Source organism: Asterias rubens, chromosome 4 (genome assembly GCF_902459465.1).
Source record: "Asterias rubens chromosome 4, eAstRub1.3, whole genome shotgun sequence".
NCBI lineage: Eukaryota > Metazoa > Echinodermata > Asteroidea > Forcipulatida > Asteriidae > Asterias > Asterias rubens.
In genome coordinates this window covers 1,726,098-1,751,845 of record NC_047065.1, presented here as the reverse complement: position 1 = coordinate 1,751,845, position 25,748 = coordinate 1,726,098, and the positions used below count along the sequence as shown (strand labels likewise).

General features: G+C 37.6%; 3 protein-coding genes and 1 non-coding gene across 6 annotated transcripts; 2 read left to right on the top strand and 2 right to left on the bottom strand.

Annotated features, from left to right (window-relative positions):
* Positions 1–1,696: 1,696 nt before the first annotated feature.
* On the bottom strand, positions 1,697–19,387 carry LOC117289363 (tRNA-dihydrouridine(20) synthase [NAD(P)+]-like). Of its 2 annotated transcripts, none has more exons than XM_033770461.1 (14): positions 19,315–19,387; positions 17,631–17,795; positions 8,370–8,527; positions 7,758–7,803; positions 7,095–7,230; positions 6,113–6,221; positions 5,454–5,519; positions 5,088–5,245; positions 4,385–4,553; positions 4,021–4,142; positions 3,319–3,474; positions 2,812–2,899; positions 2,373–2,446; positions 1,697–2,208 (listed from the first exon to the last, which is right to left on the bottom strand). In XM_033770461.1, exons 3-14 carry the CDS (start codon positions 8,517–8,519, stop codon positions 1,782–1,784), a joined length of 1,701 nt encoding a protein of 566 aa, XP_033626352.1. In that variant the 5' UTR covers positions 8,520–8,527; positions 17,631–17,795; positions 19,315–19,387; the 3' UTR covers positions 1,697–1,781. The 2 variants fall into 2 exon arrangements, with proteins under 2 accessions (XP_033626352.1, XP_033626350.1); XM_033770459.1 differs by lacking the exon at positions 19,315–19,387 and adding an exon at positions 9,794–9,938 and having other exon boundaries at positions 17,631–17,804.
* On the top strand, positions 9,929–15,463 carry LOC117289365 (dolichol-phosphate mannosyltransferase subunit 1). 2 transcript variants are annotated; one of them, XM_033770463.1, is made up of 9 exons: positions 9,929–10,100; positions 11,001–11,100; positions 11,387–11,420; positions 11,787–11,863; positions 12,328–12,353; positions 12,579–12,674; positions 13,092–13,160; positions 13,371–13,485; positions 14,247–15,463. In XM_033770463.1, the coding sequence occupies exons 1-9, from the start codon at positions 9,994–9,996 to the stop codon at positions 14,349–14,351; spliced, it is 729 nt and encodes a 242-aa protein (XP_033626354.1). In that variant the 5' UTR covers positions 9,929–9,993; the 3' UTR covers positions 14,352–15,463. The 2 variants fall into 2 exon arrangements, with proteins under 2 accessions (XP_033626354.1, XP_033626355.1); XM_033770464.1 differs by lacking the exon at positions 9,929–10,100 and adding an exon at positions 10,296–10,351.
* On the bottom strand, positions 18,557–18,629 carry Trnan-auu. Its single transcript has one exon. It is a non-coding gene; the product is annotated as a tRNA-Asn (tRNA).
* Positions 19,337–24,246, top strand: LOC117289364 (transmembrane protein 70 homolog, mitochondrial-like). Its single transcript, XM_033770462.1, has 2 exons — positions 19,337–19,774; positions 20,832–24,246. Exons 1-2 carry the CDS (start codon positions 19,523–19,525, stop codon positions 21,417–21,419), a joined length of 840 nt encoding a protein of 279 aa, XP_033626353.1. The 5' UTR covers positions 19,337–19,522; the 3' UTR covers positions 21,420–24,246.
* The last annotated feature ends 1,502 nt before the right edge of the window (positions 24,247–25,748 follow it).

Sequence of the window (25,748 nt, the reverse complement as noted above, 5' to 3'; positions counted from 1 at the left end):
ATTTATTTAGAATAATTAACTTATTATTAATGCCAAAAAATACCATACAAAAATAGTAGATAAATAGAAAGTAGAGACAATGAATACTTTGTAAAGAAAGTAGTTAATTTTTGCATGACTGGAAAACGTAGTACATGTATTATATGTTAACACACAGGAATTGAGGCGTTTGAATAAATAGTATAAGGGGCCAATTTCACAAAGATCTAAGATTGATCGTTGCTTAGTATGAAGTGTGATGTCACAATACAATTCACTATGGTGATGTAGACAAATTGTCTTGCGATGATTTTTATTGCTTTGTGAAATCAGCCCTAGATCACACAAATATTTTTTTTACAAGGTGTATGGGGAATTTTTGCATGAAAAGACTGTAAATAATAGAAACAAATACTGTGAAGCTGGTATTGTGCTTTTAAATAAGTCATTTGAAACGTTTATTTTTTGAGAAAATCAAGTTATACTTTGTCTGGGTATTGTAGATATATTTTGGCGGGAAATGGCTCCCGCTGTAATTGATAGTTATATTGTTGATGGTGCTTCAGTGACCAAGGCCTTTTTAAATATTTTGAATACATGCACTTTTTATATAATGGCTTCAATGGCCAGAAGAAGCCGAAGCATCAGCCACATCATAAGCCTAAGCCCGAAGCCGTAGCCTTGGTTCAAAAGGGCCTAGCAACATGGCCGACACTTGCAATAACACAGCACTGTGAACATGTGTTGCATATTTATGGGCTTAATGACATAAGACCACCAAGTAGACCCATGCACTAGGAATATTTCTTTTCTACATTCAGAAGTAGTAGCGAACTTGCTTTGGCCCAATTTCATTAAGCTGTTAAGCATTGCGTAACAAATTTCTTTGCTAAGCAAAAAATTAGTTGGGAGCCAGTCGCAACAATGTGAAGTGTATGGATTGTTGGCTGGTAACCTGATTTTCCTGTGCTCAGCAGGTTTTTGTGATTACACTGGCTTTATGAAATTAAGCCCTGGTATCTGGAGTTTGCCTAGCAAATTTTTCACGTAGCAGCTAAACCTAGGTATTTCTATGAAATGTACCCATAAATATGAAGAAAAAACATTTGTTTTACTCTTTTAAGGGGATCCATCATCCTTCGTTTTAGAGAATATTTTTGAAAAGAGTTCTTTATATTTATCATCAAAGATAGCTCTTAATATATTTGGTGCTTACTTAAGTTATCAGTAGATAAACTTTGGGTTTAAACAGGCTACACCTTGTTTCGTCTGAAATTATATCTGAACTGTTTGTTTGCAGAAAAAAAACAAATGTATGAAGATATGAACTGATCAAAATTATTCCCAAGTTTGTTTATTTTTTCATAAAAATGTTACCTTAATGAACTGATTTGTCATAAATTTGGATATTCTTATACTGTGAATAATTTATAGATTCTTTAATGACTTCTTCCGATATTTTTGTGTAATGTAAAGGAGTACAAAAATGATATAATAAAAAAATAACTGTTAACAATAAAAGCGATTGCCAGTCATCAATTTATAACGTTGTTCCAACCTGAGAAAGTTACGATATGAAGAATGAACAATAGGGCACAATTTCAAAGAGCTGCTAAAGCAGAAAATAGTGCTTATTTAACTTTTGCTTAGCAGAGAAATGAGCAGGACACCAGTCACAAATTGTACATGTGACATGATAACTTGGCTGGTAACCTTGTTCTGGAAAGCATGATTTTGTTGTGCTAAGCTACTTTTTGTACTTCAGCATCTCTATGAAATTGGGCCCTGGCCTACTGCACATGTCAACTTCCAACCCCAGGTTGTGATTGGCTGACGAGTATGCCATCTACCACACTATTGGCTTGTTTTGAAATTTCGTCCAGCACCCTTTGATCTGTAGCCTCCGCTCCAGCCACATCTTCAGATGTTGAAGGTAAAGCCTTATCACCGTGTATAGTGTGTTGATGACTAGACTCTTTATCAGATACTCTTAGTAACTCGTCTGGTGTTGAACCTTTTTCTACACCATTCGTTGAACTCCTAGTCTCATTTCCAGGTGTTTTTAAACCATTGTTTCTATCATCCCTAGATTGCTCTGGGTGATGATTAGTCTCTTTTCCAGCACCTTCAATTGGCTTCCGATGCTGTAAAGGTTCAACGTCTAGCAGACCCTCTACATGTAGCCACACTTTTGCTGCACACTGCTCAGCATAGTTTTTACTCTTCTCCCTTAAAAAGAAAATGATTGGTGATAAATGCCCAGTTTATGATGCTCGTTCAGAATTTGCCAAACATTTCAGACATTTCAACGCACCCAGTTTAAACTCTTAAAGCATCTTGGGTCACAATGTCATTTTTATTTTATTTTTACAATTACGTCAATATTAACATACCACTGTGAAGTTGTGTACTTTTTGCCTTCAAACGTCAAGATGGCTCGAAAGTTTCTATCGATCTCGTGCATTTCCTAAAATGTCAACAACAAAAATTCTTGTTATAGAGTAACGGTCTACAGGTGAAGCCATTTTGTTTTTCTCATTATTCACAGTTATAAACAGTTTGATCAGGGGTGCACTTTGGCGATCGTAACCAATAACTGTTTTAGTTGAATTTGCCATTGGTTAATAATAATAATAATAATAATAATAATAATAATGAACCATTCTTGTAGAGCACATAACACAATCACAGAGAAGTCTCTAATCGCTTTGAGATGAACAAAAAAGAGAACTTAAAGTTAGACAACAGAGACAAGAAGTAATTACTGCCCAATGACAAAAACAGTTATTGGTTACAACCACCAAAACGCAACCATGCTGATTGAAATCTTACCATTTTGTAGTGTGGTTTTGGCAGTTTGTTGCGAGCAACCAGTAAGTTTAGAATATCCTTTGGAGTTTCAAGTCTAGAATACTCCCTCCTGAAAAACACATCAAATAGTATTTATTTTATTTATTTATTTCCTCAAAACCTCAAAAAATGGAGAAGATAAAAAGATAAAAGTACATAAAATATACAGTAAAAGGGACATAACCACGTAGTTAAAGATAATTAAACAGGATAACCCTGAAACTCTCAAATAAATAGATTGTTGAAATAGTTCAGTACGAACAGAAGTAGTTCATAGGCTGTCATGGCCGAGTGGTTAAGAGCACCAAATTCAAGTTCTGGAGGTTAAGACATCAGAGTGTGGGTTTGAATCCCGTTTATGACACTTGTGTCCTTGAGCAAGATGCCTCACTATAATTGCTTCTCTTCACCCAGGGGTAGAGGTAGATATTGTGAATGAAAAAGACTGATATTAGGTGATATAAGATTTAAAAAAAATTAAGAACTAACTTGCAATATTTCACGTTCATCTCAAACATTTCCGAGCCGTCATCCAGCTTTCGTTTCTTGACTCCTCCATGGCCAGACTCCGCCTCTTTTCGCTCTTGAGCTTCCCTGTGGTTCTTGCTCACTTCATTGTAGTAATCCTCCATTCCCCACTGCTTACTGTGGGAGACAAAAAAAAAGTGATTTTTATTTTATTTCTCCAAAGTCATTAACATTATTATTGTATTTTTATTTATTGATTCCGGTTGTGAAGCCAAGTACTTTCAGAAAAGCGATCTTATATAACTGCAATAGCCAAGAACCCAAAAAGCCTTTTTGAGGTATGGCGGACGTGATAGGAGTGTACTGTTTGGTTTGGGTGTATACAGACAAATTTACCCAAACCTTATAGTGTTGTAGCATTGTGTCCCCCATGAGGTATGGCAGACATGATAGGAGTGCACTGTTTGGTTTGTTGTAGCATTGTGTCCGCCATATCTCAAAAAGGCTTATGGAGAGAAGACAATGAAGAAGTTTCAGTTATAGATGTTGGAGGAAACCCCCAAAGAATGAGTCCACGAAAAACCCACTCAGTCAGGTAGGAAATGAAAACCAAATCCACATAGAGCCCCCGGTAGGATTCGAACCGAGGTCCTAGATGTTGAAGGCGAGAGGCAAGACACCACTACCCCAACCTGACCACCCTAAACATTGTTGACTTCTTACCATATCTGAGCAAGGCTTTGTGCCTTTAGAAGCGTTTGACCGATTTCCTGCTCTTCGCATCCATGGAGCAATTGTAAGACGCAGAACTTGGTGTTGGAGAAGACACCTTCATAGTCTACAGCCTGTGAAAATAGAGAATAACTTATCAATTGATCTCCTCAAGAACCTTCAGAGTTTGTGGCTTGTTTGTTTGTTTGTTTGTTTAGATGATCTTCTTGTTAAGGGAACTCGGCAAACTCCCACAAGGGGATATAACAAATATATAACATTATCATAGTTTTATGTTATGTGTTGCGCATAGAGGCTCCTGCACTATTGGCTATATAAATGGCTTGTATTTAAACTATTATCTTTATATGCTTACATATTTCAAGTAATCTCTGATGAGTTCATCCTGGGGAAGTCTTCCTTCCTTCCTGAAGATGGACATATCCCACTGGGCTTCCCGGGCAATCATAACGGAAGACGCACCTGTCTTGAGACGAAACTTCTCTATATCTGGATATGAGGTAATCTGATCCTTAGAACCACCGCTGCAAAAAATTAAAAGCCAACAGCTTGGATCCTTCCCGCTCAATTGTGCATCCCTCCAGTAAAACTTAAGCTCCACCACCACCAATAGTCCTGTATTCTCCTGAAGACGAGCAGAGAATACTTCTGAAACGTTGAGACCACACCGTCTCTTCTCAGAGCAAACACTCCCACACAAAAACATTTACACATGGTGGTATCCGCAAGTTTACCATTTATTTACAGTTTCTTCCTATGTATCTGCACTAAGCGAAGCTTCAAACAATGTCAACAGCGTACGTCTGTCCCTCAGAAAATAAACTGTTAGAGATAGATGCTTATTGAACAGTTTCATAAAATTTAGACCAGGGCCCAATTTCAAGGAGCCGCTTAAGCAGACAACTGGGCTTAACAACAATTAGCAGGAAACCAGCCAAAGATGGTACACATAACATGTTATTTTGGCTGGTAATCTTATTCTGATAAGCAGAATTTTGAATGCTTAGTTATTTTATTATAATTAAGCAGCTTCTATGAAAGTGGGCCCTGAAACTTACTTTGCGATGACTGGGATTGTTAGTGCTTCACTAATTGTCTTTATCATGTCACAATTCACAGGATGCTGGGGCCTCTCTCTCTTTGTGCGTCCATGAACAGCCAAAGCTGCCACCCCTGTGCTCTCAATGGTATGTGCCAAAGCTAAAGTGTCTTCAATCTAAAATACATGAAGAAAATCTCATTAAAATGCAAAAAGTTGTTTGTTTCTCCATACAAATAGTAATGATCGTTTTAAAGTTTACCGTTTCGCAACTATTGATAACACTCTAGTTTCATAGTCTAAAGAACTTGTTTTTGTCTTTTCCCCTTGAAATATGTTTTCTGACATTTGTCAATGTCCATTACAAATATTTGTTCCGACTTACCGAGGGAAGAATTCTTATTTTGCAGGTTACAGGTTTTGAAATTCCTTGAACTAGGGTTGTCAAAATCTGAAAATAAAGTTGAGAAAAAAAGGTTATAAATATATTACATCTAAAAAAAAAACTGAGGCATTGCATGGTGAGATTTCAATGTATCTGGTTTGTGGTAACATCATGTGTATATATACTTGCTAGGTAGATTATGTTCTTTTGAGAAATTGTCTTCCTGCTTTTTCTACTGCAGCAGAGTAGATTGCCGGAATTCGGGAGACTTCTCAGTTCTGAGAAGAACTGTCATACTTATTAACTACAACCTTCGCCAAATTTCATAAAGCTGTTAATCAGAAAATACTAGCTTGACAAAGTTCTTTGCTAAGCAAAAACTAAGTCAAGCACCCGCCACTACAATGCAGAGTTTGGCTGGTCCTCTGTTTCTGCTCAGCAAAACTATTCTGTGCTTAGCAAATTGTTGTGTTGACAGGCTTATGAAACTTGGGCCTTGGCGGAGGGTAGGAAATCGGCCAAGACTTCTACTTCCGCTTAGTGGATCAAGGGGACTACTCGTTATCAACTTTACTACTACAGAGTGATTTCATGTTTTGCGCTAAAACTTGTTTAAGAACAGCAGGCTTTGAGGGGGAATTGAGGAGGTTTTGACTTACTTTGTGGATTTCCTGCGGCCGAGAGAGCAGAGCTGCACCCATACCTCCTTTGGTTGAATACTCTTTTGGGCAACCCATATTGATGTCAATGCCTGCTACATCATTCTCTCTGAGTAGTAAAAAGCCAAGGACAAATAAAATGAATGGAACATCAAAGTAAGAGTGAAACCAAAATAATATTCTTTGTTCCCGATGCAAATATTCAATGAATTAAATAAACATACATGAACCCTGTTGTTACATTTGGTGTCTGAAGAACAAAATTGCTACAAAATATGCATGATCAACTTAATTTGTATAATTTGGTTTTTCCCCTTACACCGACATGTATTAAAGATGCTATGTCAGATTTTTGGCCGATTTGACCCAAAATTTTTGATTTAAAATTCAATAGGTATTTTGATGGGGGTCGAGAAAGTTACAAGCTTTCATTTGAGCCATTGCTCGAAAAAGTCCGCCAATTATTAGTAGCAGTGAAATAAAGTGCTCAAAATTAGTTTTTGTCGGGATCCCGACAATATATCACGTGACCAATTCTTATGTGTTTTATAAGAAACGTTTTAAATTTTTGTCATGGTTCCTGACCATTAAAAGTAAAAGTTAAACTTTTTTCTTTAGAGCGGGTGATACTCTTTGAAATACCATTCACTCAAAAAAATCTATTTTTTAATGTTTGGGGCCAAAAATCTGACATAGCATCTTTAAGTACTTCCTTGAGTTCTGTGAAAAATAAACCACAGACAAAAAACTTTGGTAGGATTGGAACCTAGGCCCTTTGCATTGCGAGAGCAGATGTCTTACCACTTGACCACCGAGCTAGCCCAATGGCTACAGGCAGTTGAAAAATGGAATATTCGTGCTCAGGGTGTACGGGTAAAAATTATACTTTAATCATAAAACCTTATGCAAAAATTAACATCTATTAAAACTTAATTTGTCATCAAACCCCAGAAGCAAGACTTCCATAAAATTTAAATCTTACACAAGTTTAGCAACGGCTAGAGCTCGCTGTGGGTCTGAGGTTCCCATCTGGAGAACCACTTTATCTTTCTCTCGCTCACATGTCTGGAAAACAACTATGTCATTACTCATCACAAAGTCTACGGTGCCCAGAATATCTAGAAGAAAAAAACGGAGAAAGAACAACCAGATTGCATGAGGTTATTGTGAATGGAAATGCTGTAGCTACTACTGGTGATTAATAATAGTAAATAGTTTTTTATACAGGGCATTTTACAATAACCATTTCAATGTGCTTTGATAAAAACAACACTCAAGGGCTAGATTAGTCTTGGTGCAAGAAATTCTTGGTGACTTAATAAAACTTGCACATACACTCAACGCTACACACATGACTATTCCATTGATAGAGGGCATTTCTGTAAGCCGAATCCCGCTAGTTTTGAGTGTGGTGTGGTGGGGATTATCTGGAAGTTTTATAGTTTGATAAGTAACGTAAGTAGCGAGGAGAAGTGGAGCGGGGGGTAATTGAAAAACAACGTATTGCACCAAGACTAGGGCGATACTTTTAGAGGCAGTCTAGTGACACCGCAGAGCCTACCCCCAATCTCACCCTCTAAGGACAAAGACCCTTAAAGGTCAAACTAGTTACTCCTCGCTACAAGTAAATGTTATTCATTCTTACCATTCTCAACTCTTCGGCAGTGCAGCAACTTGTGGTCAATCAATTCCTGCGAACGAAAAACAAATAATAAAGTCAGATTTAGATAGATAGAAAGATAGATAGATAGATAAAATGGTTTATTCAAAAGACTATTCTCGCATCAGCCCTCAATCTGCTAGGGTCGAAACGTCAGGCCATTTACAATTTTGTGCACTATTCCTATCCCTCAAGTGAAAAAAACAAAACAATTATAAGCAAAATACACCATCAAACAATATTTTATCATTCTGAACTAAAATTGTGTTTTTCTTGCGAACTACTCTTCAAATATTTGGCTGGGATTGGGCGCATCTCACAACCTTCGAGGGCTGGGCATTGTAAAAGGTGTGACATAGATTGGGTATTTGGGGTGATGTGCCACAATTGCATTTGGTGTCATCATCGACGGTACTCCTAGAACTATGAGGTTTGTTCCGCTATCGTCTCCACGTTCAGACGATAGCAGAACCAACCTCATAGTTGTAGGAGTACATCAACGGTATACCCCAATTTCTTCATGTTTGTCTTGCATCGTTCCACCTCAGTGTAGTCTATTGAGGGACTTCTAAAAAGTTGTTGTTGATTAGTTCTTACCTCACAATAGACAATATCAGCTCCATAATCTAACGCCAGCAGCCTCGCTGGTAATGTTCCAATTCGTACCATCGGAGCTAGAATAACCTTATTTGCATATGTTAATCTGTTACCCATTGCTTGATCTGTTATTGGTGGTTTCTCAGACATTGTGTAACCTGTTGTGGGATAAAAATGAAAAATGAAATCTTAATTGTCTGTAATCTGTACTATCGTCATCATTAGACCACGTGGAAAAGTGTTTTGGTTTGGTGCCCCTACTTGAAGAGAGACATTAACAAGTTAAAAAAGGTGCAACGGAGGGCAACCAAAATTGTTCCATCTTTAAGGGATTTGCCATATGAAACAAGGCTGCTACTCCTCGATCTCCCAACACTTGCCTACAGAAGATTGCGGGGTGACCTCATTCAAGTTTTCAAAGTGATGCATGGGTTCCAGGATGTCCATCCAGATAAGCTATTTGACATGTCAAGAAATGTAAAGGGTCTAAGGGGCCATGATCTGAAGATAAACAAGGAACGCAGTACAACCAGAATTCGTCAGAACAACTTCACACAGAGAGTCTGTAATGTTTGGAACAAACTACCAGCTGCAGTTGTTCATTCTCATTCAACTAACATCTTCAAAACTGGCATTGATGAGAACCTCACCAAAAACATTGACATGTACAGTTTTGTAGGATGTTCACCACAGGATATATGGAAATATTAAGTTCATTCTCTTCTGCTCTCACATTTGACTTCGCTACTTCCATTGCATTCAGTACTTTTGCAGTAAGTTTTGTGTGAATATGGATGGGCGTTTTATAAGGCTTCATTTAGCCTTCATTATGCAGAGCCCGAATCTACAGGTAAACAGGTAAACAGGTATGGCGCCACCACTTTTTCATTCGAAATAAAATAATATAGTATCTAATTTACCTGATTGATATATCCCTTTTTGTAAAAATGAGTGAAAAAGTGGTGGCGCCATGCGGAAAGTTATCCGACCCAGTAACTGGGGCGCTGTAGGCCTACTCATTTTTTCGAAATTTTGTCATTACCGGTTATTACTTACTTAGTTACTTTTAGTACAACCGATAAATCTTTAAAATGACAAATATTCGAAAAGTACGACCGATAATGAAAAAAAATTTAAAAAAGGAGTACAGCGCACCAGTTACTGGGTCTACCTCAGTCCATGGAGGTAGAAATAGGAGTAACCCCACCCCCCCCCCACAAAGTTCTAGGCGTGCCCCCCCCCCCCCCCATTAACAATGCACTGTGCAACAACCAACGACCAACGTGAGTTAAAAACGGCTCTGTAAACTTGCGTAACAAAACACGGAAAACACTTTCACTTTCTGTACTTTCTGTACATAAAGACTGACTTATTTGCACATCGTTAGTTGACTCCTCAAGAAATCGGTGAAAACAAATACTTACAACGAAAAACGTGAACAACTGTACTCGAGAATTTGGACTATGGAAAACTTGGGAAGAGCTGCTGCAGCAACAGTGTCTATTCAGTGACTATTTTATGTAATTTGTATGGATACAAACATCTTCAAACATCCGTGATTGATTCTCCCTGCAATTTGTTTTACAAATCATAAAACAGCCGTCGGTATTTCAACTAAACCAAGATGGCGCCGCCCATGAAAAATAAATACAGTATTCTCCTGCCGACCTACAATGAGCGAGAAAACCTTCCACTGATTGTGTGGCTGATCGTCAAATCGTTTGCTGAAAGGTAAATACTATCTAGCTTACTAAGGGTCCAGGTTTTGGGGGGAAAAGATCTCCGAAAGACATCAACTGAGACTTTCTTACGAGTATGAAAAAAGACGTGACGTGGACCGGATGGATCGTTTGTTATTGCGTCAGAACATGGAGGTAGACCTCCATGGTCAGAACATCATAGTAATTTTTTAGTATAGCGCAAGGACTCGAATGTTAAACAGTGTAGTACAGTGACTTAGTCAACTCGACCTAAATGAACTGGTTCCTATTTTATGTGACGCCTTACATATGAAGAAGCATTTAGATTATTATTTTTGGTTTAATAAAAACATTCAATTTCAAACATTACAGTGCAGTCAAAGGCTGAATTGTGGTAAAAATAAAATACAGAAGCAGCAGAGCAGAGTTTATTTATACCTTTTTTCTTTTCTATTCTGATTCAGGCCTACAAAACTACAAAATAATAATTGTTAAATATTTAGTGCTCCTATACTAGCTACGAGTCCTAGTTATTACTGTAAACATCCGTAAAAACTATAGTCTTTGTGATTATGTTATAAATGTTGTAAAATATATCTTTCACAACTGAAAATGGTCAAGCAAGGACAGGTCAAGGAACTTGTTGGAATTAGGTTTTTTTTTACGGGAGGAGGGGGGGAGGTGGCACAAAGTAGCCCGGCTACGCCTTCGGCAGGAGGGTTACGTTATCGCAACTAGGATATAGCTGTGAGTGTGACAATGTGTGACATACTGAATGCTAGTAGCACTGTAGGAAAAGGTTCCATGGTTATGATTGTCACATGTCATTAAATGAAGTTTAAACAGTTTTAAAATACTGTTGCTCTTTGCAATGTTTTATAACTTTGTATGATTTAATAAAAGCAATTTTTTAAATTTTATGTTAACTCAGTGGTTTCAACTATGAGATTATTGTCATCGACGATGGAAGTCCAGACGGTACCCTGGAGGTCGGTAAACAACTTGAAAAGTTGTATGGCAAAGATAAAATTGTAAGTAAAGTTGTTTGTTATTGTTCCTTTTTGTTCCTTGTTCCGTTCATTGTAATATTTTCTATGTTAATATTTGGAAGAACAAAATGCTTACAAACTAAGATGGTAACTTAGCAGCCTGTCGCTTCGAACCCACCAGAGCCTATTTCAAAAGTTAAATTCATTTCTGTTGGATGGGTTAGAGTGATGTTGGATGGGTTAGAGTTGAAGTTAAGTCGAGAGTTTTGAATTGAGTGATCATAAATGTTTGAACAAACTGTAATAAAAGATTCAATTTATTTTAAAGGTGTTACGACCAAGAGAAAAGAAGTTGGGATTAGGTAAGTGTGTCAACAGGTTTCCATGAAGTAGGCCTACTGATTGAAATATATTTTTATAATTTGAGTTCAAATTTTCACAGATTTGTTTACTTTGTGCATATATTTTGAGATACACTAAGTGAGAAGACTGGTCTTTGACAATTACCACAGGTGTCCAGCAGCCGATTTCACAAAAATTTACACAACTGAGTAAGTCCACTTCCGCAACGTTTATGGCGCAACTTACGCCATAAACGTTACCCAAGTGGACTTTCGCAGTTGCGAAAAGTTTTGTGAAATCGGCCCCAGGTCTTTAACCCAATTTAGATGTTAATGTTTATGTGAAATTTTGAGATAAATGAAGTCTTTCTCCTTATTACTGTTTAGGTACGGCCTATATACATGGCATCAAACATGCCACTGGTAACTTCATTATCATCATGGATGCAGACTTATCACATCATGTAAGTTTAAATTGTTATCAATGGGAGGCCTGTTTGATCGTGTAGTTGGAGGAAATAATCCACAGTTCATAGTTCGATATGCTGCTCATTAGATATAAAATTTTCAAAAAAATTATGTCTAAAACTGAATGATTATTCTTACCTCAAGATAATTTTATAGTGACCACAAAAAAAAAGAACGAACCAGTAAAGCCCTGTTTATACTTTGAATTCGAATGTACGGCAAATTTTGACGTCACATGGTTGTTTTCGCAGGAAACATTTCGCAGAAGTTGAGCACAAGTCAAGTGATGCGAATTATTCATTGCGAATTTGTGAGGTTTAAAATTCGTATCGCATCCACCTGCACAGCAAGTATGAACCGGGTTTGCCTTTTTGAGGTTTGGAAAGCAAGGCTGGAAACAATGCTGTAACCATTTTTTGTTTGCATGATGTAACATTCTGCCTTGATTGTTCCCTTACAGCCAAAGTTCATCCCAGAGTTTATCAAGTGAGTAAAGCTTTTCTTTTCAAAGTAAAATAAAAAGACTCTTAAAAGTTTGTTAAATAAAAACCACAAAATATGGACCAGTTAAAAAGCTGACAGAAAAGAGAAATGACAAGTTAACTGATGTCTTGGCTAGTCACTGACCTAGACCCTATTCAAAATTCAAGAATAAAACTTTTTACCAAACCCTGAAAAAAAAGATCAAATAAGATGCATTTTCTTCTTCAGGAAACAGCAAGATGGTGATTTAGACATTGTATCCGGAACACGCTACGCTGGCACAGGAGGAGTGTATGGCTGGGACTTCAAAAGAAAACTAATCAGGTAACTCAGGCAGTCTCGTAAGCCATATACTGGATACCATTGAACAAAAATCTTCCTGCAATGTATGTATTCTGAGTTATATAATCTCAGTTTTGGAAACTCTGACTCACGGAAGAGAAAGAGTGTGCAACCCCCCGTTCCAATGCCGCGCCAAACCAAATTCTGAATTAAGTACATGAAAAGTTTGATGTCTGAAACAGTTAGTAGTGACGGGTCGCAATAGAAGTCGAAAGATCAACTGTTTCAGTCGTTCCGAACGACTAGAGTCGCTCCTAATCTATTTGGTTTGGCGCTACTCTGGCGCGCCTGTCTGAACCACAAGTTACATTCAATGTATTCTATCAAATAAAAAGGTGCAAAAATATTGCAGAGAATTTCCGAAGCGAATGATTATTTTGATGTGTTTTCTTTTGGCAGTCGTGGAGCAAACTTCTTAACACAGATTCTACTTAGACCAGGTGCTTCAGACTTAACAGGAAGTTTCAGGTAATATTTGGATTCCTTGTTGTAGATTCTTGGACAGTTTTCCAACTTGGCCATCTCTGCAGTGTTGTCTGTCTTTATCAAATTTAAATAGAAAAAAAAATCGGCTCATGCCTTTATCGCACGGCCATGACGCTGACGGTTTTAAACGGCAGTTTAAGAACTTGTCGCCTCCCTTTTAATCCATTATTACTCATTTGTCTTTCATTGCAGATTATATAAAAAGGATGTTCTGCAGAACTTGATCGAGGCTTGCGTATCCAAGGGTTACGTTTTCCAGATGGAGATGATCGTCAGAGCGAGGCAGTTTAATTACACCATTGGAGAGGTAAGATCCGAAGAGGTGCAATAAAACTGTCTTTCACCAATAAGTGGATTTTGTAAGCTGATTTTATATTAAACTCTCATACTGTATGACAATTTAATATCATTTACATTTGAATAATAAGATAAACTTTGCATCTTCTGTACATGTTTAGTCCCTCCATTATATACAACTTTTGCAGTAGCTAGACTTGTGGACAAGTCTGAAGCGGTGATAGCGTTCCGACTCTATTCCAAATCTTCCCGTGCTTCCCTCGGTTTTCTCGTGAGACTGCTGGCCCCGCGAGACTACTGCTCTCACAACTAGAGAGTAGAAGTTGGCAACCAGCAGTTCGCGCGAGAGCAGTGCTCTCGCGAGTGAACCGCCACAACTCGACAATCTCCCCGTGACAGATCATTAACGACTTGTCCACACGTCTACCTTTGCAGGTAAACAGTTTTTAAAAAGAAGGATAACCGACTGGCAATTATTCATGTTGTTTTTTACCCATGCACTGATGTACGTTAGCACTGTGTACTCAGTACTTTCCCGAGTCCTGTGAACAAATCACAGGCATATTACTTGGGTGGGATTTGAACCCATCACCTTTGCAATTCTAGAGCAGTGTCTTACCAACTAGACCACCGAGATTGCCCGGTAGCTAGAGGCAGTTTGAATCCTATATTTTAGGAGCATGGACCGCAATGATTTAAAAGATGGAAATTTGCAATGGGTATAGAGAATGTTTTATAAGAACTGTTTATTATTCTTATTATTTTGCACAGGTTCCCATCACCTTTGTGGACCGTGTGTATGGCGAGTCAAAGCTTGGAGGGAATGAAATAATTGGGTTTGCCAAAGGTCTTCTCATGCTGTTTGCAACAACGTAATGAGCGATACAAACTCCGTTAGGCCGTGGTCGAAACTGTGACTCCAGCTACAGCAACAGCTAGATTGCGCGCGTCTGCAAATTCTTCAACACCTTGGAGAAGCGCCGATGTAGCTGTAGCTGAAGCCGCTGTTTCGGACACGGCCTTAATTCAAGCACGAGTGGACTACGGAAAGATACAATCGTTTTTACATCCCATATCCAATAAGTGATGCAGACACAATAAATTATATAATTCTGTGTTCCACTCGTGCCCGTGTGATAATGAATTTATCTTCAAGTGAACTTGATGCGCAGTTTTAAAAAACAATACAAAGCAAAAATGCAGCATTAGAACAGCTCGATAGGACAGGGCTTGATATAAGCTTGCAATATAGGGTGTGTTCGTTTAGCTTCCCTTTGTCGACCCCGGTTTGCCCCCGATACGTTCAAATAGCTTTGACATCATATCAGGGGCTCACCCGGGTCAGCCCCCAGTGCCCTGCTTGTGGAGTGGGTCATGTGGGGGGTGACCAGAGGTGCATGACGTTACCACGAATGGGCGAATGTGATCGTTCGATTAGCTCTTGTCAGGGGCTCACCCGAGTGAGCACCGCGGGGTCGACCCAGGGAAGCTTATCGAATGCACCCAATGGTTAATATCATACTCTTTTTGCTGTGGACTGACCAAGTAAAAGCGAGTATTCAAGTTTGCTTGAAGATAAGTTTTGATGTTAAATTTGGAAAACTCAGTAATCTAAAGATAATACAATTAAATCAATTAGTCACACAAAGCGTTTTTTTTTTTATAGAGGAAACTTTTATTAAATACTCATTAATCTAAAAATGATACTATTAAATCAATTAGTCACACAAAGCGTTTTCTTTTTAGAGGAAACTTATAAAAAAATTATGATAAAAAACACCTTTTAAGAGATGCTAACAAAGGCCTGATCATTATTTTGTGGTGTAAAAAAAAAGGAAATTTGGGGCACGGGATTGAACCACCAATTATATTAATGGCCCTACGTATTATTTGTAATAACAACCCTTTTTCGCCTGAGCTAAGTACTATTTCAAGCAGATTATTTTTTCTGCCAGATCCCAATAAATGTTATAAACAGATCATTGCAAGATACTCGGCATCATGAGTTTTTCTTCAATAAATCTGGCTACCCTTTCTTCTTGAATTCCTATAGATCATTCAATCAATCATAGATATAGATTGATGAAGTGTCTAAACCAAAGGTTTGCCCAAAGGCGCTGAGGCACAGAAGAAATTAAAAAAAAATCATTGATGGTAGGCCTCTTGAAACAAGTGGGCTTTCAGAAGTGGCTTGAAGGATGTTATTATTATTTGTGGTTTATTACTATTGCAAACACAAAACCCAAATTGCAGATGCATTATATACAAAGAATAAAAATACTGTTATTATTACTATAAATACATTAACATTATTTTAAATGCATTAAAGTTATACATACACAAGGGAGCAGGTATAAAAGAGACCAAAAAGGCACCACAAAACTCGTTTGTGATTAACTAACTTGTCAAATTGGGAATACAACTGCTGATAGATCTGCTGGTTCTACATTTAACGGCAGTGACCAGAGCAGCATTTGTAAGGTGGTTGTTCCTATTAGGAGGAAGCCATCCCCGGCGACTACTGGAATTTAAAATGAACTTTCCACACTGTACGAGGCATTCAAGTCTCTCTGAATTTGGAGGAATATTCAGTTCATTGCACATGTCAGAATAAGAATGGTCTCTGCAAAGTACAAGTCAATATAATATGGAAAGCTGTAAAGGCAGTGGACATTATTGGTAATTTCTCAAAACAACTATTAGCATAAACCTTTACTTGGTAACAAGTAATGTGGAGCTGTTGATGGTATAAAACATGTAAAACACTGTGAGAAACGGCTCCCTCTGAAGTGACGTTATTTTTGAGAAAGAAGTGATTTCCCACGAATTTGATTTTGATTTTAAGACCTCAGAAAGCACACAACTTCGTGTGACAAGGGTGTTTCTTCATTCATTTTATCTCGCAACTTCAACGACAAATGGAGCTCAAATTTTCACTGGTTTGTTATTTTATGCATATGTTTAGGTACACCAAGTGAGAAGACTGGTCTTTGACAATTACCAAAGGTGCCCAGGGGTCGATTTCACAAGGAGTTAGGACTAGTCTTATCTTGAGTTAGGACGAGAGGACTATGCATAAATTTTGTATATCTCGTAGGACTAGTCCTAAGTTAGGACCAGTCCTAACTCTTTGTGAAATCGACCCCTGGGTCTTTAACGTTGCATTCTTATGAGACACTCCAGCTGTTTGTGTGACTTGGAAGTTTATTCCAGAGTTTTGGTCCATGTACTGAGAATGATCTATCAGCAAAAGTGATGTGGCTTTGTATAAATCAAAATAATAAACTAATTTGAATGTATAATTTTTTGTGTTTTTGTCTGATGAACCCTGTGTTTTGCCATATTTAGAACAATGTTTTCTTTGATGAAATTTGAAATTGTTTAAAGTTTTCAAATATTTTGCTTTGTTTACTTTAAAAAAAAACCAGATGACTTCCTTAACTTTTAATTCTCAAGAGATCTAAAGAAGTGAAATATTTAATACATATTACAAACGACATTCAACGAGTATGGTAGGTGAGTTTGACCATGCTGGTGTCACAGGAAATTCTGTCCCCCCCTCTGTTAGCAGAAAACCTTAGGAGACACACGCCTTTTGGCTGTTACTTAAAAAAAAAAAAAAAATGCTCTCCTGGGCGCCCCAATGTTGTTTTACTTTATTTTCTTAAATATTTTTACATGTGCTCGTGTTTGCCCAAATGAATATTATATAAATAATTACCTTGCTTGGTAATGAGTAATGGGAAGAGGTTGATAGTATAAAACAATGTTTAAACCTCTGAAGTGACGTAGTTTTCGAGAAAGAAGTAATTTTCCACAAGTTTGATTTCGAGACCTCAGAATTAGATTTTGAGGTATCGAAATCAAGCATCTGAAAGCACACAACTTCGTGTGACCAGGGTATTTTTACTTTCATTATTATCTCGCAACTTCGATGACCAATTGAGCTCAAATTTTCCGGGGTTTTTAATTGATGCATATGTTGAGATACACCAATTGAAAAGATTCACTTTGACAATTACCATTAGTGTCCAGTGTCTTTAAATGACTAAAGAACTTTCATGTTGAAGCTACAAGTTTATTCGTTTTTTTTTCAACCCTGGGTTTATAGTCTTTAAAGTTAATCCATAAACAATCTCAACTGTTTTCACTTACCGTCAGAACACCTGACAATAACATCTTGCTGATGGGTGCAAATGGCTGGACTCGAACCCCAGTCTTCAAGAGTGCAATCAAGTAAACTTTCTTCGATGCCACTGCACACCACATTACTCAAAAGTATGGGCCCTCTAACATACACAAACTCTGAGGGATTGTTGTCTATAAAAAGGAAATATTAAAGCGTAATTAAGGAACATTACATAATTGGTAAGAAAAAAAACTTGGCTAAGGTCGAAGATTTACATAAAAATTTCATGGTCTAATGATGGTGGGGGGGGGGATGATTTCTACTACCATCATCATTAGACCGTGAAATTTTTATGTAAAACTTCGACCTTAGAAATGTTTCTGTCTTAGTGTTCATATTTTGTGAGAAATAAGAAACTAATTTCCTGTTTTGAGTTTGTCGCTCAGTGAGCATTTTATTCATTTTCTTTTAGAATAGATGTCTTGCAAAATTTGTAGTCGGTTTTTCACTATTTTCTCGTGACCCAGGGATGGCTGAGCGATCTCAAACTTCTACAGGTTTGTCAGTTGATCTATATGGTGGATTACATGGAATGTTTACACTGCCAGCAACTGTTTTTTAGCAAGACCAATTCTGTAATAAGGGAATCAAGGTGTGGTGAAGAGGTTTTCAACTAGTGGTTTAATCCCATGAGGCCTGGTTCTTGATAATTTTACAGAGACGAAGTCGAGGTAAATTATCAAGAACCAATGATCTACACAAAAAAATCAACACTTTTTGGTCATGACCGTCAAAAAGTAAAATAAATGCAACATTTATAATTTTTGGGGTTGAACAAAGAATTGGGGATCACCTTAAGGGGATGCGACTTTTTGTTTCAGATATCAATATAAACCACAAGGGAAACCGACTGGGTAAATTTTGAAAAGATTTTTTGGGTTGAACAAAGGATCGACTAGAGTGGGATTCGAACCAACGACCTCCGGATTAATATGCCAGCGCTCTACCAACTGAGCTATCTAGCCCTATATTGGCAGTGTCCCTATTTTGTCGATATCTTTGTTCAAATCGCTTATCGCGTGATGTGGCACAACTGTTTCAGCCGTTGCTCTCGACCAATAAGAATGAAGAAACTGTCTTATAAGCACAGGTGCAAGCTCGCGTGTCCGCCCATGTTTTTAACATTTTTACTGGTCATATACAAAGGTTTACACACACATTGGGAACGGCAAGGACTGTTGTGGACACTTTGAGCTTGATTGAGGTCCAAAAAGATGGAAAAGTTTCCGTATGGCGCCACCACTTTTTTATTCGATATGAAATAATATAGTATCTAATTTACCTCAATGAGATATCCCTTTTTGTAAAAATGAGTGAAAAAGTGGTGGCGCCATACGGAAAGTTATCCAAGAAGACTACCAGCAGCAATTATCACTGACAACCACGTCAAAAAGCTAATCAAGAACGTTCTATACCATGTATACTGACCCGCTATCGTGTGCGCTTGTTGTGTACAGAATGTCAAAAATTGAAAGGTTATACAAATTTGTGAAAGTGGTTGTAGTGAGTAAAGCCACTGAGTCATCACAACGGACTCTGCAATCCCACAAATCAGATAAATTCAGTCAAGTTGTTTTCCCCTTTACAACAAAGGTACAGTATTTCATACAAAAAACATCAAATTGGAAAAGAGATCAAGAGTTTTCTTGCCATAAAAAGTGTCGTTCACCCCTTCAGAGAAGAACACGTGCACACAAAAACTCTTGAAACGAATAAACACATGTCGCGGGTTAAGCACGTTTACCTAACGTTGGTGGCGCCGTTAAATCCAAGATGGCAGCGCCCGTGAAATTTACGATCTGAACAGCGTTGCTTTCACAAGTTAAATTTAGAGCTATTTGGGGAGGAAATCGATGTCATGGCTCTGTTTAGTCAGTTTTCGCGCCCGTTTATTCTTAACTTTCGACCTGTAAATACTAATACTAATAGCTTGAGATTTATGCACGTTTGCCATGTTTACAGTCGTCAAGTTCGTTACTTTCCGGTGAACAGCAGATCGTGTAATTTGAATAAGTTGAATGACCGCTGCTGCGCAGCAAGAAGATGGCAATGGAAAACTCCATGGATTTCAACAATGTTTTGTGATCATAGGAGTTCTACAAATGCTGAGGTGATTAATCTAATTTGAATATAAATCAACAGCAAAGATTTACAGTATTGAATTTGAATTGAATGAGGTCTGAAGTTTAAAAACAATAAAATCAGCTTTAAAAAAAGTCAAACTTGAATTTTGAAACAGCCAGAAAGAATTTGTTTATTTTACGTTATTACTTTTGAAATTTTAGTCACAATATTGTTTTAACTACAAGTTTAGAGAAAATAAAATAAGTTGATTGCAAAGAATTTACCAACTAGTTGCGGGACGGCCGCCGTCGGGAGGAGGGTTATGTTATCACAACTACTTCCCAACCAAATGAAACTACATACAAGTTGTAGCATCATCGGCTGGGTGTCATCGCTAACCTACTATCGCTAACCAGATTTTGTGGTCATTTCCGTAAATGCATGAATATATATAATATATTGGATGTAGTTTAGGCCCAGTTCTGAAACTTGTGACTGAATAGTTGCGATAACGTAACCCTCCTCCAGCCGGCCGCCGGGAGGAGGGTTATGTTATCGCAACTTGTGACTGAATACAACCATGGAGGTACCTCCATGATACAACCGTCAAAAGTCAAATTTTCAAAAAGAAGAGTACATCACCCCCTGGGTTTTTAGGACTCTAGGTTACTTTGGAAAAGTTTCTGTATGGTGCCACCACTTTTCCACTCGATATGAAAATCTAATTTGAGATATCCCTTTGTAAAAATTAGTGAAAAAGTGGTGGCACCATACGGAAAGTAGTTGCGATATCGCAACTAGACTACTGAAGGCGTAGCCTTATAAGTTATATTTTATTAGTTCTTGAAGTTGGTCCAGGTGTGTAGGTACACTTTTACAGTTTGTGTCACTATGTTATTGTTCACAAAACTATCTTTTGTCTAGGATTTCTGATCTGTTCCACAGAAGTACTGTAGTACTTAGTAGTGCAGTACATGTAAATGTACATGATTGCAACTTTATTTTAACACATTTGTCTGTTTATGTTTGCTGAAAACTCTAGTTAGTAGTGAACATAGATTCTTCCTTTGACAATTTCCTTTTTATTTCAATTTGTGCAAAAGGTTTTCCTACAAAGTTCCAGAGCGATGAGTCAACTCTCCAAACCAGATGAAGACATCGATCGAATGCGTCGAGTGTTGCAACATTCTGGCGTTTCACAGGGTACCAGCGACACTGTTGGTGACCGTCTCCTGTACGAGGTACGGGCCATTTGGATGATGCGAATCTGTACGCTGCTCTTTTACGGAACATCTCTGACGGGTCTGTACATGGCGCCAGACATTATTTCTACAGCCCTAGAGCACGAGGGGTTTAACAGTCAACTGATTATTGAAAGTTTTGGAATCTTCATGGGAGTCGTAGCGTTACCGTTTCTGCTAACGAGATTCAATAGAAGACTAGTGTTAAAGATGTACTACAATCAACAGCGCAACTCCTATAGTGCCATGACAATGTCCGTCTTTCTGAGAATGAATCGTGTGGAGTTTCTACGTGAGGACATTGTTCGTCCTAATCAGGGCAATTCTATTCTGGGGTATTTTAACCTGACGACGGTGAAAGCAAAGGGTCGTCCTTACTTTGTAAATCCGTACAACTTCAAACTCCCGAGTGATTACAACCGTCTTATGGGATACGAAAAGGAACTTTAAAATCTAGTTCGAAATTCTAGACATTTATCAAATACTCACTGTCAGTTTTTTTTTCTCCTTGAAATCTACCAGTATGTTGTTTGAAATTAAATCATTACAAGCAATTGTTAAAGAAAATTAAAGAAGTCTAAAATAAGTCAAATTTCTTTGGGGGGGGGGGGGGCAATGGATGACAACACAATACTTTGTGTTTTGATAAATTTGATTGTTTTTAAGTCCCTGGTTGTCCTTCAAAGTGTACTTGGATCCCATCTTTACCAAATACATAATCTCCCGATACACATAACTTCTTCTTTTTTTTGGGGGGGGGGGGGGTTTGGACACCAGATAAAACCGTTTAGAACGACACCAGGGCCCAATTTCATGGCTCTGCTTACCGTAAGCACAGAATCGGCGCTTACGGAAGAAACATCATTCCAGTCTAGATATGTAATTCCTGCAAAATATACATGTAAGGGCGGAGTCAAACTGCAGCAATAACGACAATGATCACAACGCAAAGAGAACACATTCTATTGGTTGAATTGGTCAAAGTAGAACACGCCCACACTCATTCAACCAATCGAGGGCGTGCATTGTTAACATTCTCGTTTTCGTTCTCGTTATCGAGGCCTGCGTGACCGGGCCTTAAATCTACAATTTGGTTTCTCTATAGCATAGCAATCTTTAAGTTTCTGTATGTTCTTCTTGAAAATAAAAACAGCGACTGTTTTTTTGAACCTTTTGAAACTGGAATGGTAAACTAGAAATATGAAGTGAAAAGGTGAGAACAAAACAACCCCCCCCCACCACATTTTCTAAGGCAGTGTTGGAATTGAGGGCTGACAAAGACTAGGCCTATAGCTTCATCAAAATGGCCGCCTTTCCTTGCCACAAATCTTATCAATTCTTCACACAGATTCATTCTTAAAGGAAGGGTGTAATTACTCAAAAAATATATGGCCAAAAACATTTACATGGTACGAAGCACTGTAGCTGTTGATAGGTTTAACATTTTGAGAACCAATTCCCTTCTAAGGAATGTAGTTTGAGAGAGAAGAGAGATTCAAAATGATTTTATTCTGAAAAACGTTTCTGCATGAAATCGTTCTCAGACTGTGTACACATAACCAAATTTCGGCGATACCTCAAAAACACTACCACCTTTTAAAATGAAGTTTTCACTTGTTAGTTTTATTGTATATATATCTACATTTATATTGGATTTAAACAATCAAACGATCCCAAATTCCTTTAAGACCGTCTTTGTTTTAACGGTATACGAACATTGCCTGACATATTGTCACCTTTTTTCAGCACTATACTCGGCAATTACCAATACCATAAAAAAATAACACTTTTTCTTAAAAAGACTTTACCCTTCAAGATTTACCCTTAGTTAAGCATAGATATATGTAAATGATACATTCACATTTGTTGTTATCATACAGAAAAAAAGTTTACTCATGTAAATATCACAAATTCCTTTAAAGATAATTTTCCCTGACCTCCACCCCATGATAAACAATCTTAGCAAAAATAAGCCAGGTACCAGTCACAGATTGTACAGGTGACGGGTAGTATGGCTGGTAACCTTATGCTGGTAAGCATAATTTTGTTGTGCTTAGATTTTTTTTCTTCTCTGAAATGAAATTAGGCCAAGAGCTCAATTACAGCATCTGCTTAGCAGGGAGCCAGTTGGAGAGTATACACAAAGCATGGCATTGTGGCTGGTAAGCCATTTCTGGTTAGTAAGATTTCTCTACAAAGAATTTCGCTCCCAGTGGGTTTATATTCAAAGATATTCAAACCACATGATTTTTTTATTATGAATAATACATAATTTTTATTACCACTATCACATGATTTCTTCACTATTTTATGACAGTAAAAACTAGTCATGCATTAACTACTTTTTGTTATTTTGCTACTGATACGCTCTGCTTAAAGTTAATTTCTACTTTTGAGTTTGACTAAATAATACCTGGTTTAATAATGGCTAAATATTTCTCTCAACCTAAGTTCCAGATTTGTAGCATTTATCTGTTCTTCTTTTCTAGACATTAACAAAACTCAACACACTGTCACTACAAAAATATAGCTGAAAATATTTTTTTCCGTAAATATGTTGGTAGAAATATATAAATGTCTGACTTTATGTCTGTGTAATACATTGAACTTTAAAACACTTAGATTCTTCTTATTTAACTGTCTTTCGTTAAAATGAAAATAATACCAGAAAAAATATACAAGAGTGATTTCACTCTGAAAGTTCTATTCTTTTCTATATGAGATTTGCATTACTCTTGTGACATATGACACAGCGTTAACATAAACTTTACATAAATTAATATAAACCTAGTTCAGAAACTTCCTTAAGATGGTTAAAAAAATTGAACCATTCCTTCTTGGCGAACCGACTGTAAGAAAGTATGGTTAGTCTTCAAATGTATGGCTTCATGACAATGCTCAACGGAGGAGCCAATAACTGTAGTATCATTGATTGACTCATTATGTCAGTATTTGGATGGGAGCCCATACGCCTCTCGTAATCATGACGTTACTATTCTAACCCAAAATGAGGCCATCGGTGTACGTCACGCCACCACCCGTACCAGCCACTCGATCCTAGTTGCAGTGGCTCCGCCGATGGCCTTGTTTTGGGTTAGAATGGTGATGTCATGCATGAATAGTAAGAGAGGTGTTTAACTTGAACGGTGTAGTTTGGAGTGGCTTGTCTAGAGTAAGCACCATTACTGTGGTCTGGGGTGGAGTTAAGACTAGTCTTGTTTGAATTAGGATGAGTTACTCGTCTTAACTTAGTTCTAACTTTCCGTATGGCGCCACCACTTTTTCACTCATTTTTACAAAAAGGGATATATCAATCAGGTAAATAAGTTCCTATATTATTTTATATCGAATGAAAAAGTGGTGGCGCCATACGGAAACTTTTCCGAAAAAAACACCCTTGTCACATGAAGTTGTGTGCATTTAGATGGTTGATTTGAGACCTCAAGTTCTAAATCTGAGGTCTCGAAATCAAATTCGTGGAAAATTACTTCTTTCTCGAAAACTATGGCACTTCAGAGGGAGCCGTTTCTCACAATGTTTTATACCATCAACCTCTCCCCATTACTTGTCACCAAGAAAGGTTTTATACTACATGTAGTAACTATTTTGAGTAATTACCAATAGTGTCCACTAATTACCAATAGTGTCCACTAATTACCAATAGTGTCCACTAATTACCAATAGTGTCCACTAATTACCAATAGTGTCCACTGCCTTTAAAGCACCATTGTGGTCCGTATTTGGATGGGAGATTATTTTCTGTTTTGGTTGGTTTTGGCGGCTAGTTTTTCTGCCGGACAAACACCAGTGTGCACCTTAATATATTAACACCTTCGGATTAACAAAGTTATATAAATACAGTATGTTGTGGCCATCCATTATTATACACTGTAAATGTTCCATTGCAATCAAGGGAATAGTATTACTCAATGAATGCGCCATATTTTTAGACCATGTTAGAGTGCTCTTTAACAGTTTTAATCAGCGTTCTGTCACTTCTGTTGCTTCATAGTTTTAAAATGTTGTAGAAGTTGATTATATTGGCTACTTATTGGCGTCTTCATTTCCGTGATGGATAAGTGGTCTGTGGTGGTTATGTGTTCCAGTCTTTAATAACTGTTTTTGGGTATGAATGAATTTACCACCTGAAGTGATAAATTGAAGTGACAAATCTGTTTGAGAGTGCCCTCACACGGTCAAAAATACGGCGCATTGAAAGCAATCAAACAAAAAAATAAAAAAATACCAAAGGAAGAGAATTGATTCCATCATGTAAAGCAAGTGGGTTAATTGTGACTCAAGAGTTATGATATGCACCAGCATGCTACAATAACTTATACATGTACATAGAGTTATATATAAGAACTAGAGGGCGCACTGGTGATGCTGCTTGCACAAATGTGACGGGACCCCAAGAAGACACGCGCACCATTTAGTATGCGTGTTGAATATGAAGTACACGTTGGAGTTTGTGTTTATTGAACGCTACGCAATGATGTTTTGTCAACCTACAAAATGGCCGCACACTGGGTCGCGTTAACACACACTGTGGATGCTGTTTTGTCAACTTAGAAAATGGCCGCATGCCAGGCAGCGTATATAGCCCAGTGCGCCCTCTAGTTCTTATGTACAACTCTATGACATTATACTACATCACTTCAACTAGTATTTAAGGAAATACTTGACTCAATGTTTCAATTAAATTAAAGTAATAAAAAAGAAGCAACCTCTGATACAACCTGAATGGATGCTTTGTACATTTGTCAAATGCTGGTGGTA

Bases quoted from the DNA above. Each gene is read 5' to 3' on its own strand.
- LOC117289365 (XM_033770463.1), top strand. From the start codon at position 9,994: ATGGCGCCGCCCATGAAAAATAAATACAGTATTCTCCTGCCGACCTAC. The intron at 11,421-11,786 runs GTAAGTGTGTCA...ATTACTGTTTAG, and splicing joins AGAAAAGAAGTTGGGATTAG to GTACGGCCTATATACATGGC. The intron at 12,675-13,091 runs GTAACTCAGGCA...TTCTTTTGGCAG, and splicing joins TTCAAAAGAAAACTAATCAG to TCGTGGAGCAAACTTCTTAA.
- LOC117289363 (XM_033770461.1), bottom strand. From the start codon at position 8,519: ATGTCTGAGAAACCACCAATAACAGATCAAGCAATGGGTAACAGATTA. The intron at 7,231-7,757 runs GTAAGAATGAAT...TTTTTCTTCTAG, and splicing joins CTGCCGAAGAGTTGAGAATG to ATATTCTGGGCACCGTAGAC. The intron at 2,447-2,811 runs GTAAGATTTCAA...TTGACATTTTAG, and splicing joins CAAAACCACACTACAAAATG to GAAATGCACGAGATCGATAG.
- LOC117289364 (XM_033770462.1), top strand. From the start codon at position 19,523: ATGGCTCTGTTTAGTCAGTTTTCGCGCCCGTTTATTCTTAACTTTCGA. The intron at 19,775-20,831 runs GTGATTAATCTA...TTTGTGCAAAAG, and splicing joins GGAGTTCTACAAATGCTGAG to GTTTTCCTACAAAGTTCCAG.